This window comes from Hippocampus bargibanti, linkage group LG12 (assembly GCF_051943395.1).
Source record: "Hippocampus bargibanti isolate YZ-2025 linkage group LG12, ASM5194339v1, whole genome shotgun sequence".
NCBI classification, from domain to species: domain Eukaryota; kingdom Metazoa; phylum Chordata; class Actinopteri; order Syngnathiformes; family Syngnathidae; genus Hippocampus; species Hippocampus bargibanti.
In genome coordinates, this window is record NC_142745.1 from 2485842 (window position 1) to 2497038 (window position 11197).

The 11197-nt window shown below is 39.9% G+C and overlaps 1 protein-coding gene across 2 annotated transcripts; it reads right to left on the reverse strand.

The window, feature by feature from the left end:
* Positions 1-125: 125 nt before the first annotated feature.
* Positions 126-9935, reverse strand: fam219aa (family with sequence similarity 219 member Aa). Of its 2 annotated transcripts, none has more exons than XM_089009356.1 (6): positions 9672-9935; positions 6990-7086; positions 6054-6147; positions 4646-4726; positions 4381-4456; positions 126-3226 (listed from the first exon to the last, which is right to left on the reverse strand). In XM_089009356.1, exons 1-6 carry the CDS (start codon positions 9729-9731, stop codon positions 3068-3070), a joined length of 567 nt encoding a protein of 188 aa, XP_088865482.1. In that variant the 5' UTR covers positions 9732-9935; the 3' UTR covers positions 126-3067. The 2 variants fall into 2 exon arrangements, with proteins under 2 accessions (XP_088865482.1, XP_088865483.1); XM_089009357.1 differs by having other exon boundaries at positions 4402-4456; positions 9672-9911.
* Positions 9936-11197: the final 1262 nt, after the last annotated feature.

Here is an 11197-nt window from a genome sequence, read left to right on the forward strand (position 1 = left end):
AGTTGTGTTTTTCCACCAGTGAGAGGAAATGATGAATCGCAACAGGGGTACAAAGTGTAGCGGACAAATCTGCATAGGTGGCATTTCATATACTATTTTTATCATGATATTAACAAGTGACAAAACCACTTCAGATAGCTTTTATTTATTTTTGGGTGAGGGGTGGGGCGACATTATGCACTTTACACAGAACTTGAACACTGTGAAGTCTGACTGGAACCATTTTACAGTCATCATAATAAGCATCTGACAAATAAAACTAAACAGACGTTGAGTTGGAAAAAAAAATAAAAATGTACACCTGAAAATAAATGTGTGATGATGCAATTGTTACAGACAAAACAGTCAGAATTAATTAAGCATTGTTGACACATTGTTTATATAGTCTTAATGTTTGCCGTATTTTTGTCACTGGTATGTTACATATGCACACATTATAACAGCTAATTAACTCATTCACTGCCAGACGATGTGCAAAAATGTGATGACTCAAGTGCCAGGGTTTTTGTCATTTTCACTCAAATTCCACGATCCACAGAATATTGAGTTTTAGGACTACATAAACATTCAATGCGGCGTAAGAAACCTTAAAGCACAGGTGTCAAAGTCAAGGCCCGCGGGCCAAATCCGGCCACCACATCATTTTTTTTCAGCCCGCGAAAGCAAATCAAACTTGTTAAATTCCATGATGATTGCTAAAATCTGAGCCAAAATTTCATATTTTTGGATGTCAACCACAATAAAAGTCATTATTCTTGACTTCAGATTTGAAAACGAGTTATTCATTAATTTGCAGTGTGCTCTATATGTAATATTTGAAGGGATTTAAACATTCTAATGGGTTCATAATTCATAACGGCCCTCGAGAGGAAACCATAACTACAATGTGGCCCGCGGCAAAAAATGACTTTGACACCCCTGCCTTAGACTCTCTTCTTTCATCTGGAGTTATATGAGCCTGAAATGAGGGCGGCTGTCCAAAATAAGTACAATACAATACATACATATTGGTTTTCTAATGATTTAACAACAGCTGAAGCTGGAACAAAGTGCTAACATGGAAAAAAGGGAAATGATGCCCTCTTGTGGAAGTGGTCTCGCCAGCGCATTATCGGCAACCAAACAAAAAAAATGAACTAATTGGGGAATGACGCTCTACGTCATATTTTCAATTCCCGAATAAATTTGTGAATGGCAGTGAATGAGTTAATAGCTCATTGTTGGCACACAACAAGTGGAACAAAAATGATTGTTTTTTTTTTTTTGGAGGAACTTGGAAGCCTTGGTCTTTTCGTGTCATTTTTATCTGAAAAAAATGTACACAGTCGTGCTAAGCACATACTGGGAAATGACCTCACTGGAGTGCTAATTGTGTCGTAAACACAAAGCAACTGTATGGACACCAAAAAAAAAAGGTGAATGGCAGTGACAATAAAAAGTTATGGCGGGTGTTATGAATATTTGTCTAAAATATACAATCTATCAGGTGGCATATGTACAAAAACAACAAAATCACATTTTAAATAAAATGAAAGAACTTCAAATAAAAAAAAGTCCGAAAAATGTGGCCACCAAAATTGTTTTAAATTAAGTCAAAATTCACAGCAAATACAACAAATTGCACATGGAACACTTTCTAATCCAGTAAAGTTTTCACGAGAAATTAGTCGCTTCTGGTACAAAAACTAATGTAACTTACATATTATTTGCTCAGATTCTCTCGACACTATGACTGTTATCATAAATAAACAACCTATCATGGCTGCCAGACAAAAACATTCCCTTTGCAAAATATGACCCATTTTTTTGGAGCTTCAGAGTTTTGTGAAGGCTGTTGCATGCACCCATAGCCCACACGAGCGTGCATGCATTAATGCCGATGTTTCCGAGATGACAGTATAGCATTTTTGTAGCGCCTCTTGCTAAAGATTTTCACTTCATCACGACACCTGGGTCGTCGCTAGCTAACAAACGTTTTTGCTGCCATTTCTTACAAATGGCTCCTCAGAAAAAAAAAAACAATCGTATACAGTGGAACCTCGCTTTTCGAAAGACTCACAGTTCCAACAAATCGGAGTCCGAACAAAAAATTCGAGAAATTCTTGCTTCGTAGTTCGAACAAAAATCGGAGTTCTTTCGTACGGAAGATTACGATAACGCGAACGTACGATTAGCCTGGGTTACATTTATGTTTATGTTATTTGTGTCTTTGCCATTTTGCTTAACATTTTCTGAGATATACATTGCTTTTTATGTGTTGGTCAGCATTTTAATATGCAATTTCATGCATAAAATAATGTATAAAATACAAAAAAGGTAAACATTCAGGGTGTTGGAACGGATTAAAACGATTTACATTAGTTGTAATGGGAAAAATGATTTTGGTGTTCGAACAAATCACTTTTCGAACAGGGTTCTGGAACGGATTATGGTCGAGAACCGAGGTTCCACTGTAGGTTGATCAGCCATCATCTGCACAAGTTGGCCTTTTGGCAGTTTAAACAGGCAAACATGCAAACTGCAATTTTTTTTTTTTTATCGCAATTATGAAACAGACGTTATATTTGAAAACTATTTTTTTTAACTACCTTTAGTGCTTTATGGTGAGAAGTCCAATGGCTACGTCATCCTCCACACAAACCAACACACACAGTAAACGAAGACAAAGCAGATGGGCGGTGTAGAACCGCACCAATTCTATTTTTTTTTTACCAGAAGCAGAAAAAAATAACTCCTTAGCTCCATAAGAGGTCTTTATTTAATCTTTTGTCCAACGCTTTCTAATCAACAGTCCTGTATTGTCCATGTGAGCAACAAAAAAAAAAAGTGAAGAAGTCCTAAATGTTCCTTTTTGCAGCCCGAGTTCACCATACAAGGCAGAAGGTGCACACATCCAACCATAGGAGGAACGTGCACAAGAACCATTGGTGTTACCTACCTCCATCTTCAACATTTTTTTCCATCTTCTTCTGCTTCTAAAGGTGTGCAAACTGTTTAACCCACTCGTTGTGGCCTCTGTGTTATGATGTTTTTTTCTTGTGTAAAGAGGAGGGTGGTGGGGTAGGTGCTACTGGATCTGACAGGCTGTGGAAGGAGGAGCTTGGCAGCACATGCAGGTGGGGTTGACGGCTTTGGGCGGGATCAGATCCAGATCCTCGTCGTCTGGAATCTCATCCAGTCGGTAGCCGTCCTTTAGGAGCTGGATGTTGAGGTCCTGGTTGATTTGCTGCAAGGGGGAAGAATGAGGAGGTCAGCCACGTTGATCAAAACAAAGGAAAGCAATCTGGTGCCGTGATACAGAAATGCGCAATGGGAGCTTTAAAGGACAACCGACGCCATTTTTTGGTTTCCTAACTGACATCAGAAAAACGTTTTGTCGCATCTAAAATACCCAAAACACGCAGTATGATATTTTTAGTCAAATGCAAAACACCAATAAAAATGACTTAGTGTCCCAAAACGACTTTAAAATGACCTCAGAAAGTTTCATTTTCAGAAGGTCCCGCCCCCTTGTTCGTGACGTCACGCCAAGACGTCCTGCCTTGCTCTAGAATCAAAACAATGGCTTCAGATTCGGAGAAGATGCTTTCTTGTTACTCATCCAGTTATGAATATGATTCAAATAGTTCTGAAGAGGAAAGCATAAATGTTTGCATCGATTAAAGGAGTCCTTCCGTATCAATTCGAGCCATCAATGACAGCAATGTAGTGTCCCAGAAAATGCACAAGATGGCGCCAAAGCTCCGTTGGAAATTGGCATATTTGCTGGGAATTTGTGTAAGCGAATATCAAATAGTAGTCTTGGTGCAACACACAACAAACGATTCACCATCGCGTTATTTATGTGTTTTCCTTCTAATTTCGCCATCAACACGGATCAAAGTTTTCAGACCAAACAAAGTACCGCAAAATGCATTGTGTGTCGCTTTCTCGGTCAGGGGCGTTCCATCCGTGACGTCACTTAAGGCATCGTCATCAACTCGAAAACAAGACTTCCTGAACATTCAGCGCGAGTCTTAAAATGTAAAATATAGCTACATGCGGTGGAATCTTTGTAAAAAACGCTCAGTAGAAGTCATTTGAAGTGATTTTACAAATTACGGACACAACTTGTCCAGAGGCGTCGGTTGTCCTTTAAACGTCACAATGTGCGGTGAACGGGAAAGCAAGAGTGGTCGTCAAATGCGATGCATCCCACCACCGCCCGCCTTCTTCCCCATGCAGCCAACTGGGGTACGACTCATCGGGGTCGGTCTACGACTCGTCGGGTGGGGCTGAAGGGACGATGGGATTTGATGATTTTTTTTTTTGGTGTTCGTTCACCAAAATGATGCGGCTAACACTACTACGTGAACGTCAATAAAATGCGTGTATAGATACCTGGTCCCTCAGACATCTCACCTCGGCCGAGGAGTATCCCGATGATGAGTACCTGGACATGTCGAAGTCGTCATCGCTGCAAGACAACAGACAAACGCAGCTTAACTCATTCACTGCCAGACGATGTACAAAAATGTCTCCACTCCAGTGCCAGGGTTTTTGTCATTTTCACTCAAATTGCAGGACCCACAGAATATTGACATTTAGGATTACATAAGCATTCATTGCGATGTGAAATTATTTTCACTGAGTAATATACGCATACCTGTCGGTATCCAGTGCCACGAGTGGCTTCTCATCTGGGCTCTGGTCTAAAGAGGAGTAGCCTTTATTTGGTACCACCAACCTGCACACAATCAAAGAGGAGGTTTGTTGGTCAGAACAGCCTTTTAACAAAAACAATGCTCAGAAAGTCAAAAGGAAAAGTGCAAAGAATGACGTGTGATAAACGTTTCCTTTTATGTGTAAGAATGCTTTTATTCCGGGTAGAGTGAACGCTGACGTGAATGGCTGCCGCTGCTCACCCACGCAAAAAAAGGCACTTATGAATGAAATGTATTTTAATTTTAATTTTAATTTTATTATTTGTATTATTTATTTGTATTATTTATTTGTATTTGTATTTGTAATTTTATTTTTTTTTATTTTTTTTTTACTTTTTATTTTTTTTTTTTTATTTTTATTTTTTCTTATTTTTATTTTTTTTTTCTTATTATTTTTCTTATTATTTTTATTTTTTTATTTTTATTTTCTTTTATTTTTATTGTTATTTTTTATTTTATTTTCTTTTTCTTTTTATTCCAAGGGCGTCAAACTCATTTTTTTACCGAGGGCTACAGTTACGGTTTCCTCTCAAGGGCTGTTATGAATTTGGGGAAGCCATTAGAATGGTTCATCTCCTCCACATATTACATAGAGAGCGCACAACAAATTAATGAACACTTAGTTTTCAAATTTGAAGTAAAAAAATAATGATTCTTTGTGGTTTACATGGAATCATTTCAAATTTTGATTCAGTCTTCAGCAAGCATCATGGAATTTCACAAGTATGATTTGCTTTCGTGGGCCAAATAAAATGACGTGGCGGGCCATATTTAACCCCCGGGCCTTGACTTTGACACCTGTGATTTATTCCATCTGGGTCATTCAATTCAGTTGAGTTGAACATACACAAAAAAGGGAAAAATAATAATAAATAATACATTTCATTTATAAGCGTCTTTCAAAACTCTCAAGGAAAAAGTGAGGTACATCTGTAACCCCCTCAGAATCCAGGAATCAAAGACGATCAGTCTGCCTCGGAGCCTTTCATATACAGTAAAGTCTCGTTATATCGATATTCAAGGGAGTCCGAAAAAATATCGATATAACCGGGACTATCGATATATCCGATATCGATATAACGAGACTTTACTGTATTCCCACTAATCCACGAGGGAGCGGGATGAGACAGAGGCACTTGTCAATAGTGTGGGTTATTACACCAGCTTTAGACGCCGACTCCGCACTCGGCATTTACTCACAGGGAACCCAAACAAAGCCAAAGCCACGTCTTTGTTGCTGTCATCTCTTTTTTAGCATTACAAAGTCAGATGACGTCCCTCAAAAAGGCTGGATGCGCGATATGCCGGACTGAATGGAGCTCAAGGCGGCTACGGAAAGGAAGTTGTTACCTTGTCCGAGCATTCTTCTTAGGTTGTTGATTGACAGGACTCCCCACGGTGCCATTCTTCACGGATCCCTTCCTGGCAAGATCTCTCTGTTTCTCTGAGCAACCACAGGATGGGGAGTTCGTCGAAAGTAAACATGACAATGAACGGCGATGCCGCTTGTAGCAAATGGGTTCATGGTTATCGAGCGTAAGAGAATTTTTTAAAATCATGACATCGGTCTGGAATTTTGTTGCTTCAATGCTGAAGATAGTAGTATACTTTCACATGAATCAGTAAATGTTGTTTTGTAGTTAGAAGGAAGAACTTAAAGGCTGACAGAATGCTATTCTGTCTGAATTACAGGTTAGTACGGTGGTACCTCAAGTTACAAACTTAATTGGTTCGGTGAACCTATTTGTCATGCACATAGTTTGTAAACCGAGACATGTTTTACCATTGAAATGAATGGTAATGCGATTAATCGGTTCCAGGCTTCAAATACTGGAAGATTTTGATTCAGATAACAGACAGAATCCAGTGTTTGAAATAATCTGCCCTGGTGTCCGGTAACTTTTTGTCACAAGTTTTTTTTTTAATTGTCGGATTAAAAAAAACAAATCCACATTCACCCAGGCCCTCATAATAATTTCAAGTGGTAGGTTGCGATCTCATCTCATTACATTACATTCTTCTTCAACCGTTTGTGTACCCATTAAGAAAGAAACGTGCATAAGTACAGTGGTACGTCAAGTTACAAACGTAATTGGTTCGATGAACCTATTTGTAACTCAGAGTTTGTAAACCAAGACACGTTTTGCCAATGAAATGAATAGAAATGCAGTTAATCGGTTCCAGGCTTCAAATTATGGAAGATTTTGGTTCAGATAACAGACATATTTTTTTTTTTTAGTTGTCGGATTAAAAAAAAAATCACATTGACCGTGTAGGTGGTGATACCTATTTGGACTTGCAGCGGTGAGGGCTTGTAGTTTATTGACACAGTTTCTCCTTTGGCATCAGGGTCAGCTTCCGTGTTGGAAGAGGCTGCCGGATCCTAGGGAAAAAAAGGTTGGAAAGTAAATTCTTCAGCTTTATTGTACCATTTTAGCACATTCAGATGCACGCTGACACAAACACAAACATTGCCGGAATGACATAAAGCCTGCAAAATCAGCTCTCTTTAGATGAGATTCGTGTCCAACACCGCAGCACTAATTGCCTGAAGACAACTATGGCTGTGTGGTGTGCAGCATCAATAGACCCGAGTGTTCTGCGCCCTATACACTCCTCGGGCTCTCGTTCTTTCTGTGTGAGCGCTGACGACATGGAGAGGAGGCCGTGGGAGAACAGAGGGGGCTCCTGTTGCTGCCGGGGCGTCAACAGATTGAGAAAAGGGAGAAGGGGTCGTGATTGGCTTGCCCAGCTAACAGAGTTACACATTATGCTCATTAGAAAGCCACAGTGCTGCAATGTGAGGGGTATTTTATTTTTTTATTGTATCTGTTTTTTTTTCTATGCTTGTCTGTGACTGTAAAGTGTCCTTGAGAGCTTTGAAAGGCGCTTGAAAATAAAATGCATTATTATTATTAATTATTATTATTATTATATTTTATTATTATTATTATTAGTAGTAGTAGTAGTAGTAGTAGTAGTAGTAGTAGTAGTAGTAGTATTATTATTATTATTAGTAGTAGTAGTAGTATTAGTAGTAGTAGTATTAGTATTAGTATTATTATTAGTAGTTGTAGTAGTAGTAGTAGTAGTAGTAGTAGTAGTAGTAGTAGTAGTATGTACAACAAAACAATTAAAAAAGCAACTATACTGCTTTGACATGTCATGACAGAAAATGTGCTTCAGACTGATGACATTCAAGACTAACCAGGCTTTTTTTTTAAATAATAATTATCAAAAATAAAACCCGACCTACTGTCTCTGCCTTTCACATTGATTGCATCATATCTTGCCACGCCCACTTTAGAGACAAAAATGACATCATCTGCCAATGCATCTGCTTCATTCACCTGATCTCCCTTTGACCGCCTTCCCCGTTGACGCCAGTGCCACAAGGCTGCTGAGGCAGCACCAAATCCACAGAGATTGAAGGAGGATTACACATCAACCCTTCATGCACCCCCCCCCCCCCACACACACACACACAGTTTACACAGACGTACTCATTTGTTTGTAAATTGGATTCACAATTGTTTTGTGACTAGCACAAATAAAATAGATCCCTCTCCAGTAGCAGTTCATTGATTTCCGAAATGCAGCACACAACTGTTATTTTACACATAGTAGTTTTAAAAAAATCACCACAGGATAGAAGTAGTGACAAATGTGTTTTTGTCCCTCTTTTTTCCCCCTTGTGGTTTAAGGTTGCCGAACCCTTATGATACGCACCCCACACAGCTTAAAACCCAGGAGGATATACATACAAGGAGCGTATGTTTGTGTGCGTGAACGTGTGCGAGTGTGGCAGATGGGAAGCGGATTCATTCCGAATGACAATGAAGTGTTTAGCATTACAAAGGCCTTGCCATATGTACAACTAACACCATCAGATATTGTAGAAATGTAAAGTGACTACACCAGTACACTGGGAAAAAGAAAAAAAACAGGGAAAAAAAACACTGACAACCTATGTTTAGTGTATGATTATAATCTAAAACTGCCGCTATCTGTGTCAATGCCTGACTGCAAATAGTAAAAATGAGGAAAAAGATGCTGCCTTGTAATTGGTTTAAAGGTGCCAGAAGACGGCAGCAAAGGACTTTGTTCTTAACTCACCTTATAGATAATATTTGAGGATATGTTGAAGAAAAAAAAAACAAACAAACCAGGAATAGGCTATGTGGGGGTTTCACTGCATTAAATGCAGTCATTTAACGACTGTCTAATTTTAGTCCGGCTTGTGTGTCTCTACACAGTGAGCCACAGCAAATGATAGAGTTTCATTTAACTGGTAATTTTTATGTACAACAACTAACATAATATGTCTCTGTTCGTCTATCAGTGATATATAGTGACAGGCAGAGAAATTCCACAAAATGTAAGAAGGCACTGATGAGGGGAGATCTCTTTTTTGGGAGACATTTTGGCCTAGTCAAGGTTGGGAATAACTGTTCGACGGGATATTGCTCAGATACACGTGATTTCCCATGACTGCGATTTGTCATATGACATTTTTAAAAATGGAAAACAGCGTAGTAGCCTGCAGTATCAGAGGGAAGAGCTACACCTCATCGTGTGTAGTCGCACCCAAATAAAACGATATCAAATGACGAAATGTGATCGCGTTGGGTCGCAAGATGCGTTCAAAATCAACACCGACACATTTTGTATGTTTGAAAAGACGTGACTTGTATTGTGTTGAAACAGATGCGCGGAGAATGCGTTGTTTACTCGCTCGTTTTTCATCCGAGGAGGGGCGAGACTTGGCAGCGGTGCTCTTATTCGTTTATCAATCTGACGTTATAGTTTCACCCATCCCGAATACAAACGGAGATACGTTCCGATCATGCTCAAGGTCGGATAGAAGGCAATCTGGACTAAAACGTAAAACGCATAAAAACGAGACAAGAAGGTTTGCAATCGTTTCAATGGGCCGATTAGCATAAAGATGAGCGCTTGCTCGCTTACCAAAGGTTGCGTTTCTCCGTCGACAGGCGGGACTTGAAACCTGTCGATTTCCTCCATCATTTTTGCCCCAAAAACCTCCTGGTTAACAGTTCAATATTCGCGATACACTACAGTTTGTTTCTAAGTGTCCCGATCTATGATGCTCCGTTGCAGCATTATCGCGGCTCGTTTTCCTCCATCTCCTCAAAGGTGACTCGACAGCAAAACAGCAGCACCGCCTCACTTCCGGGTTGATTAAATATTCATGAGCTCGTCAGCCAATCAGGGACAAGATCATCATCGAGTGCGCAGTGAAGCAAAATCAGACCTCGCTTACATTTAGATTCTAAATGTAATTACGTATTATAATTCTAAGTAGTAGAATTTTAGAATTGTAGAGTTTTAGAATTATAATAATTTAAATTTTATTTATCAGCACTTTTCAAACTCTCAAGGACACTTTACAATTATTTGACACAAAACCATTGAATTTCTTTGCACTGTTTGTAAATGAGAAATTGGAAATTGGTGTTGACAACATCGTGACGTTGATTACTGTTACATTTATTTCGTTCTGTCCATTTTTATTGACCAGATTTCCAAGGTTTCCAAGATTCATCCAATTTAAATCTCGAAAAGCTATTCTAATATCCATCCATCCACTTTATCCTCATTACGGTGGAGCCTATCCCAGCCGTCTTCGGGCAGAGGCACCCTAAATTGGTCGCCAGCCAATCGCAGGGCACACAGAGACAAACAACCATCTGCGATCACACCTAGGGACAATTTGGAGTGCTCAATCAGCCTGCCATGCATGTTTTTGGAATACGTCTGTGTAAGCTCTCAGTCGTACAGGAGTGGTCCATCGAGTGGTTAGGCAACTTTCGCAATGCTGATGAGGGTCGTTATGCTGATGAGGTGATACCGGGGGGAGTGGGTGTAATAGGCCAATCGTTAGTCAGGAATGTAGGAACAATCAGTGGGGCCACAGGGGGGGGTCCCGCGCCTCCCCCAACCTGAGAGTAGGGACCTATCATAGCTGTGTCCGGCGCCACCAGGTCTGGACATTAGGGATATATAAATGGGGCCGATACGACCAGTCAGACTTTAGTTCGCTGACGAAGCCTCTTGGATAGGAGGCGAAACGTCCGAAACCTTCACTTTTGTACAGATGACGGCTGAAGAAACCTTCTCATCGATGTTTTTGGAATGCGGGATGAAACTGGAGGACTTGGAAAAAAATCCTTTTGGGTGCAACACGAGGTCTTCAGACCAAACAAGTACAGCAAAATACATTGACGTGATGGAAGGACTGCTACAATGTGTCTTTTTTTCCGGTCAGGGGCGTTTCTTTAGTGACGTCACGTACGGACGCGTCACCAACTCAAAAACAAGACTTCCGGAATTTTCAGCGCGAGTCTTAAAACGTAAAATATAGCTATATGCGGTGAAATCTTTGTAAAATATGCTCAGTAGAAGTTATGTGAAGTGATTTTACAAATTATGGACACAACTTGTCCGGAGACGTCGGTTGTCCTTTAAGTGGG